The following is an 8,927-nucleotide window of genomic DNA, read 5'->3' on the forward strand; positions in this document are numbered from 1 at the left end:
ACAGCCAAATCAGGGGTACTAGAAGGCAGCCAAGCAAGTGAGTGCAAAACAAGCCAAATCATGTGTACTAGAAGGTGTTGAAACTAGCAACAAGAAATGATAAAAGTAGAATCCAGAAATTCCAATTTAATTGGTCCTTGAATTAAATTGTGAATTAAAAATGAATTTAGTCTTAATAGCTACTTGGAAATAATTAATTAAGTTATTTTGACTTAATTAGTTGGAGAAATTCAAGTTAGAAGTCTTTCTGAAGTCATACAAGAGTTATCCCTTAAATTAAGAAAATAAGATTGAGTTATATTTGAGTTGTAATTAGTTAACTCAATTTACTGAGTTAAGTCCAATTAAATTAGTTCCAAACTGTTTGAGGAACTAATAGAGAGTTAACAATCAGTTGATGCATACATGCACTCAACTAATGTACTCCAGTTAACTAAAGATTCCCTCATCAGTAACTCATGCATGTCTATTCTGAGAAAGACCCAGTTGAGATCAAAGACAAGGACAGTGTACTATCATTTGCATGTGTTTTCTTATAAAGAAAACTCATGCATGCAAAAGGAATCAATTCCTTGAGGATTGCGCAATTCTGATAGTCTGTGAGAGTAGTGTTCCACTTGGTGAGGTGAGAATCATCCACTAGGAACAGCGCAAGGAACTAGGAGCTTGGAGGGCAGAGAGGAAGGCTTGTGAGAAGCCAAGATTGCATGTGAGCATCTGTGAGGATTGTACTGACAGTTGGCTAGCTGTGAGAGCTAAGGCTTTGTATAATCTCTATGTATTTCCACCTTGTATGATAATATAGATAGTGGAGTTTTTAGCTGAAGCTTTCCCAAAAGTATTTTCATGTGTATTGTGCATTGATTCTTCTTCTTCTGGTTATATTGTTTAGCTTGGTCTTTAAGCTTTCGCAAATTGATAGTAGAAGTAGGTTATAGTATTCTGCTTTGATTTATATTGCACTATCGGGTTAAACTACAACATAGTTTCTACATGGTATCAGAGGGAAATTTGTAGAGAATTTGCATAATTTCTACAGAAGGCAGCCAAGCAAGTGAAAGTACGAGTTTATCTTGAGTTGGGATCCAAGCCTCCCTACTAGAAGGTAGCCCAACTAGTGAAAGGGAAAGCACGAGTTTATCATTGAATTGGGAGTTGTGCCTCCATAATTTTGAAGGAAGTCGTTGGAGACTTCAAATGTATAAGTAGATAGGAGTACGACCTCAGCTTTTTGGGAGTTATGAAGAGTTAGCAAGAATTCGAACTTCTCACTGTAGAACTCTACTTTGTTTTCAAGCTACAAGTCTTGTAACAGTTTTTGATTTATAATTAAGATGAGTTTTGTTTTAAGCTAGCATTGAGTTAACTCAGAGGGCTGAAGCTCTTGAGTTAGAGCCCGACCCTAGCAGCCAAAGCTCTTCTTTATTGTATTGTTATGCTAGCATAGATTCTTGTTTTCTGTTCATTTGCTTAATTAGATGCATTCTCATTACAACAATAGTACAGATTCATGGTTTCTTGTTCATTTCCATTATAGCACTAGCATAGCTTCATGGTTTATTTGTTTATTTTCTTAAGTAGTTTCATTTGCATCACCACAGTATAGAGTAGATGATTCATGGTTTAACTGGTTATTTGTTTAAGTAGCTGCATTTCCATTACAAAGGTTTATTGTTTAATTGTTCATTTGCTTAAATAGTTGCAGTCACATTATAGTAGTGCAGAGTAGATCATTTATGCTTTCATTCAATTAGCAGGTTAGCAAAGAGAAGATTCATAAGGTTGTCCACAGGTGTCTCGGCCTCACCTCCTCCCTCTGGGACCATGACGTGAGGAAGAAACCCTGCAACAACCCCAAAAACACAGAGTTTCAGTTTTGCATGGAGTTTGTTGTTTGATGCAGTTACATGGTTCATTTCATGGTCATTCATTCATTTCCTGGTCATCTGTTCCTTCACCCTCTGTCTAAGACCTCACTCATATACCCATTCTCCTTTAGCATGAAACGCCTGAGCGGAAGCTGTTAATTCATGTTGTAATCGGTTTTTACCCATAGATTGCCTTACACAGCAAAACCCGACCAATCACTGCCCAATTCATTTTCAACACTGACTTTATGCACTTTAAATCCCCACCGTCGATCTGCCTTGTTTGATCCGACGGCTATCGCGCACCTGCTCACCAACTAGCTCGGTCAAATCTCCATCGTTGATCTGCCTCGCCAGATCCAATGGCTATCGCGCGATATCGCGTGGATTTTTGTCTAATCATCATCCTCCCGAGGGCACACAATAAGAGTGGTTTCACCGTGCTATGTGTCGTCCAGAGAGGCTAATCGCGTAAAATTTTAGGAAACTGCTTACAGCTTTGAGGGCGCGCGATAAATGGCTTACCGCCCTCTAAACCTGCTCCGTCATTTCCGCACGTTTTCTTCTCCCACTTTAATCTCCACCGTCGATCTGTCTCTTGATCCGACGGTTGTCGCTTCACCCGATTGCCAACTAGCTTGGCCAATCTCCATCATTGATCAGCCCCGCCTGATCCAATGACTGTCGTGCAATCTCGCGCGAACACTTGCACGACCGTTATCCGACCGAGAGCACGCGAGAAAAGTGGTTTTCTCGTGCTATGTGTTGCTCGGTAAGGCTAATCGCGTGAAATCTCAAAATATAGCTTATGGTTTTGAGGGCACGCGAAATACAACTTACCACCTCTGCAAACCCACTACCATTTCCGCACGTTTCTTTTGCCCGCGATCTAATCTTCGTCGTCCATCTGCCAATTAATCCTGTCCGTCCATCTCTTGACTTAGCCTCCACGATATAATCTCAGTCGTCCATCTCCTGTTAACCCTATTCGTTCATCTATTCACTCAACTGCCACGACATAATCTCCACCGTTCATCCTATTAGTTAACCCTATTCGCCCATCTATCTACGTACCCTCCTGCGATCCGATCTCAGCCGTTCATTTACCTTTCACCTGCCTGATCCAACAGCTCTTATGCACTGTTTCTCATTATGTCCTCTTTTGACCAATTTTGATCTCCGACTACTCTTCCGCTTAAAAACAGACTTAGCTCAGTTTCCTTTGCTCACCCCTTAGTCTAGTTTTAAGGCTTTTTACTTCTGCAACCTAGATAGCAGCATTATATTAGTGTTGTTTTAGTAATTTTGCTTCACATAGCTCTTTAGATAGTTAGTTAGGGTCTGGTGTGAGTTAACATTACAAGTTGTTTTATTCATTACTGCGGTAGAGTAGCTCTCCCTTAGAATAGATTTGCTCTTCTTCCATCAAAATCAAGCTTCTTCTGACCCTATAGAATTCTGACTTGGAACCACTGGGTTCCCTTGCTAAATTAGCAGTGACAACAGGCAGTTCCTTGACTTCTACTTGTGCATATAGCACTGTCACCTCCAAGTTTGTACAAACCTTGGGTTGATAAGTAAAGTTGGTAGCCCTGGGAGTTGCAGCATTCTTGCTGTAATACCTAGACTCATCAACCATCAGGCTTGCTAACCACCAACACAGGGACCTAGGTGTGCATCCATGGTTAGAGCTCTACGAACCATGCCACCCTCTGTACCTTGGGACCAAGACATCAACACAAAGTACCAATCGGATGTCCTCCTAGGAAATGCTTCACTCACAAAGCCTCAACAAATCTCTTCCATTTCCTTATTATCAATACAATCAGCAATGTCTACCAAACCCAACAAGTTTCTCAGATACTCAAACTTCTTACTCGGAAGAGCCTTTGTTAGTATGTCCGCTACTTGTTCATCTATCAAGACATACTTCAACTTCACGATCCCATCATGCACCAAGTTCCTAATAAAGTGGAACTTATTATTGATATGCTTCGTTCTTGAATGAAACACGGGATCTCCAAACATATTTATACAAATTTTATTGTCACAATTAATCACAGTAGGACCCAAAGACTTCTCGAACAAATCTGTCAGAAGTTTCCTTAACCAAACAGCCTCCTTTCCTACTTCACATGCAGCCACATATTCTTCCTCGGAACTACTCAACGCAACGGGATCTTTCTTCCTACTCATCCATGATATCATAACATCTCCCAGACTAAAACAGCCCCCGGTAGTGCTCCTTCCATCGGTCTCATTGCCACCCCAATCAGAGTTTGTGGAGCCAATTAGCTTGCCTACCTTATTGAGCACATGTGGGGTTTATTTGGTTGTTGGCCGACCATGACAAATTGTCTTATAACACAAATAAATTCATAACTCCATGAATACTTATCGGAATCGGATGATCTTTAGATCAATCCTACACCTCTCGATGAGAGAGATCCAAAAAAAATATCAGCTGCCATAAATAAGATGACCCACATGGAATTTGGCCCTAGTTTCCAATTTTAACACAACAAAATAAGGTGATGGATGACTAAGACTAACCTATCCAATATAAAGCAAATAAAGTCAAGAGATCAAACCAAGACAGCAATTTTAAAAATGGTTAAGACAAATAGAGATGGTGAATATGCCACAATCAACCTTAACTTTTTGTTAAATAATGCAGAAATATCTTAAAAAGGCCCTAAAAATGCCACTCTCAAACTTTGCTATAAAGGTGTGTCCTACAATGAAGTGTAAATCTGGTGACAACTCTTAACAAGGTGATAAATGCAAGATGATAAAATAAAACATCAAACGAGAATAAGAGGGGAAAACCATCACCTAAACCTCCAAACACAAACCTCAACAATGGTGCATTAGGACAGGTGTATTTGTAGTGTTCTTTCTCAATAACACAACAAAAGTATGGGTCAGCCCTATTATTTGCTGGGACAAGTTGCCCCCATTAAAATCAACAAACAATGGTGTTTTTCCTTGGAAGTAACCCCACTAGAGTCCTGGAGCAACTCGCCAAGGATAGAAAGAAAGTGTGGTATTATGTGCGATAAACAGTGAAGCAATAACAGCAACAACCCTTTCCTTCTAACTAATTTTCAAGCTAAGATAAGCCATTCTGCCAAAAAAAAATTATGTATGGCAACTCCTCATTTCAGAATTAATCCTTCTTCTCACTATCCCTGTAGCAGCGGCCCTGTAGCTTCAAATTCTGCTTAGGTTATTAACCAGTGTTTGCTCCAATCTCAATCTGCTACAAACTCTTGTTATTGATGCTTCTGTTGTGGGCTGTAATCTCCTTAGTATCCCTGGAGTAAACGTGCTCTATTGGCTGACCTACGTAATGCCTTAAACAGAGCCTCTTTGCTTTCCTCGTTGTGGGTTATAACATAGTGACATTTTGATGCTAATTACTGTGTAAGGATCTAGATTAGGTTGAGATATCAAACAGTAATGACTCCTGGACTGAATGTTCAGGCATTTTGAGGGGTAACACTAGTCAATAACTCCAAATTTTTGCACCCAGAAAGAACCAAAATAGATCACAAACAAACTATAATGATCCCTACTACATTTTGAATGGGAGAGACTAGATATTCAAGTAGTAAAAAATGCACTATGATTAATACATCCCGTGACAATCATTCCTGCCTGCTATATACTATAACAGTGACAAAGTAAAACAATCTAGAATCTAGACATTCAACAAATGAGACAAAATATTTCATGCACCCTTAAGAGTCAATAACATAACAAAAAGAAGACACACCAAAGCAAGTTGCAAAATTGCAAACAATTCTATTGCTGGAAAATTATTAACTCTCTGAATTCTTTTTTCACATAACTTTTTCTGTTGGTTTCAAAGCGGGTTAGTCAATTTTATAGAGATACAACCCAATATTGAAATTTGCAAGTTACGCTTTATCAATGCCAATCATACACACTAATCATTTGAGCAAACCAATTCCAGATTATTGATGTGAACAATTTATTGAAATTTACCTGGGGCACTTCATCAGTTGAAAGTTGCACCATACTAATTGCTAAGCCTAACCCATTTTATATCAGAAATACTGGTGCATTTAATAAGGATTGTGCAGGCCACTAAACCAAATGAGTTTCAGGTTAAATACCAACTGCACTCTTATCAAAATTGCACTAAGGTCGCTTCATCAAGCTCAGCCACAAAACCCGTCTTAGATAGCTTCCCTAACACATTATTGCCAAAGTCACTCCCACATTTTATCAATTGCAATTCGCTCACCAGTACTGAATCTTGCCAAGTGCCTTTCAGCAGTATCTTAACAGAAGTTGCCTTTCAGCAGTATCTTGACAGAAGTTGTTTACTGTTGAATATGTCACAGCTTTGATGGAAACCTTTATTAAGATTCATGCAATAGTTTCTCGGCTGCTCACCAGTACTGAATCTTGCCTAGTGCCTTTCAGCAGTATCTTTACAGAAGTTGTTTACTGTTGAATATGCCACAGCTTTGATGGAAAACCTTTATAAAGATTCATGCAATAGTCTCTCGACCTCTTCCGGTGTGTGATCCTTGCACAATTTATCCATGAGGGTGTTATATGCAATCATATCAGGGACATGACCACTACCTATCATCTGTTTAAATAAGTTAATTGCCTCATTGGAAAAACCCGCTTTGCAAAGTCCATCCATCAATGTGCTGTATGTAATAACATCAGGGCTCAAACCCCATTTTGGTATCTCATAGAAGATTTGTTGAGCTTCGTCCATTCTGTGATGCTTACAGAGTCCATTTATTAGTGTATTATAGCTAACTAGATCAGGTTTGCAACCTTTCTCTGACATCTCTTGAAAGAGCTCCCTGGCCTTCTCTAGATTACCCACCTTGCAAAACCCATTTATAAGTGTATTATATGTGATTTCATTCGGCTGATGACCAATATGCAGCATAATATCAAACAGTTGCAAAGCTTCTATAGGCTTGCCTTCTTTGCAAAGGCCATCGATAACAGTACTGTACGTGATAACATTTGGACTGTACCCCCTACCCAGCATTTCACGAAGCAACTTGGTGGCCTCCTGACATTGCCCTTCTTTACAAAAATAGTTAATAAGTATATTGTATGTGACAGCATCAGGGCATGTGTTTTTGTTAGGCATTTCATAAAAGAGCTTCCTACCCTCGTCTATTTTGCCTTGCTTACATAAACCATCAATAAGCACATTGTATGTGATGACATTAGGGCTTATTCTTTTGCTGGGCATTTCATAGAAGAGTTTCATAGCCTCCTCCAACTTGCCTTCCTTACAGAAACCATCAATAAGTGCACTGTATGTGACCACATTAGGGGATATGTTTTTGCTGGGCATTTCATAGAAGAGCCTCCTAGCTTTGTCTAACTTACCTTCTTTACAAAATCCATCAATAAGCAAATTATATGTCACAACATCAGGCCATATGTTTTTGTCGGGCATTTCATAGAAGAGCTGGATAGCCTCCCCTAACTTGCCTTCTTTGCAAAGACCGTCCATCAAAGCAGAAAATGTAATAATATTGGCATTATGCCCTTCTTTTAGCATCTGATAAAGTAATTTTTTGGCCTCTTGGAGCTTACCTTCTTTGCATAGTTGATCCATGAGGATTGTGAATGTGATGGTGTTAGGTTCATGACCTTTTTGCAGCATCACAGCCAACAACCCGAATGCCTCATGGGTTTTCCCTTTCTTACAGAGCCCGTCTATTAGAGTATTATACGTAAAAATATCAGGAACCTGTTGTTTCCTCGCCATTCCATTGAAAAATTCAACAGCACCCTCCATTTTGCCGTTCTTACAAAGCCCTTTGATGACGGTATTATAGGTTACCACATTTGGGATATAGCCATGTTCTTGCATTCGTTCAAACACTTTGAATGCATAATCCATTCTACCTGTTTCGCAGTGACAATTGATGACAATGGTCAAAGTTACCAGGTCTGGAACCACATCTGCTTCAACCATAAGTCTGTAAACGGACAACGCTAATCCATACCATTTCCGTCGCATTAGACTACTTAATAAAATGCGGCAGGTGTTGAGACTAGGGTTGGGTTTAGATTTATCCAGAAGCAGAAACTTGAGGCTTTCCACTGCCTCTGCAAGCTTGTTCGTCTGACAGAACTTGCTAATGTGCATGTCTGATGTGGCAGAGGAAGTGTACAAGAAATGTTGAGGAATGGTGTGGCTAATTGAACTCTTCTTCCACAGGGACAACATTGGCTTCCTCCTCGTAGCGGCCGCCATGTTGGGGTGAGTAGAAGAGAGTGAGATTGATGTTGGTTTGCATCACACACGAACCTTGAAACCCTAAAACCTGCCGTGTATTGCCCTGCATAACACACGCACCTTAAAACCCGAAAGCCTGTTGTGGGTTATGTGAAAAAAACACATTATATTTGATCATCTCTCGGCCTTTCTTTTCGCACTCCATCAGACAGCTGCCTGATCAAGTTCATCCTTTAAAAATGAAGGTTTACACCGTTTGAATTCATGTGTTCAGTCAAATATTTTTGAAGAAACATTGTTGGGATGGGAAACATTTCACACTAGCTTAAATGCATTTTAATTCCTCCAGACGTTAACCGTTATCAATATTGATTATATTTTTACAATTTAAGAAATTGGATAAGGTTTAATGATTAATTATAATTATATTTATTAATTTGTTGATTTAGTTTATTATAATTAGCTTACCAGAATTAATAAATAATAATATTAATTTGATATTTTTATTTTTATTATTTTAATCTGAAATTATATTTATTTTAAGGTTAAGTTAATTTTATTTTTATTTTATTATTTTATTATTTTTGTTTATAAAATAAAATATTACAATATTTAGGAATAAACCATTATAATATTTCAGACGTGCTTTGGGCACAATAACTCACTTTTCCATTCCTATTAAAAGTGATGATAACTCTCAAAAGCCTCTTTAAAATTTGTGAATTACTAGCATAATGGTATCTAGGGGGTTTTGAAATAGTCTAGACTTTACATTTAGATGATATTATTTCCAAACTACATTT

The 8,927-nt window shown here is 38.6% G+C and overlaps 1 protein-coding gene across 1 annotated transcript; it reads right to left on the minus strand.

The window, feature by feature from the left end:
• Positions 1 to 5,709: 5,709 nt before the first annotated feature.
• On the minus strand, positions 5,710 to 8,402 carry LOC149243117 (uncharacterized). Its single transcript, XM_089367765.1, has one exon. It carries the CDS (start codon positions 8,140 to 8,142, stop codon positions 6,382 to 6,384), a length of 1,761 nt encoding a protein of 586 aa, XP_089223891.1. The 5' UTR covers positions 8,143 to 8,402; the 3' UTR covers positions 5,710 to 6,381.
• Between the last annotated feature and the right edge of the window lie 525 nt (positions 8,403 to 8,927).

Source organism: Pinus tabuliformis, chromosome 8 (genome assembly GCF_031772625.1).
Source record: "Pinus tabuliformis cultivar Carrire ecotype Pingquan chromosome 8, CPIR1, whole genome shotgun sequence".
NCBI lineage: Eukaryota > Viridiplantae > Streptophyta > Pinopsida > Pinales > Pinaceae > Pinus > Pinus tabuliformis.

Excerpts from the sequence above, each read along its gene's own strand:
- LOC149243117 (XM_089367765.1), bottom strand. The coding sequence starts at position 8,142 with ATGGCGGCCGCTACGAGGAGGAAGCCAATGTTGTCCCTGTGGAAGAAG.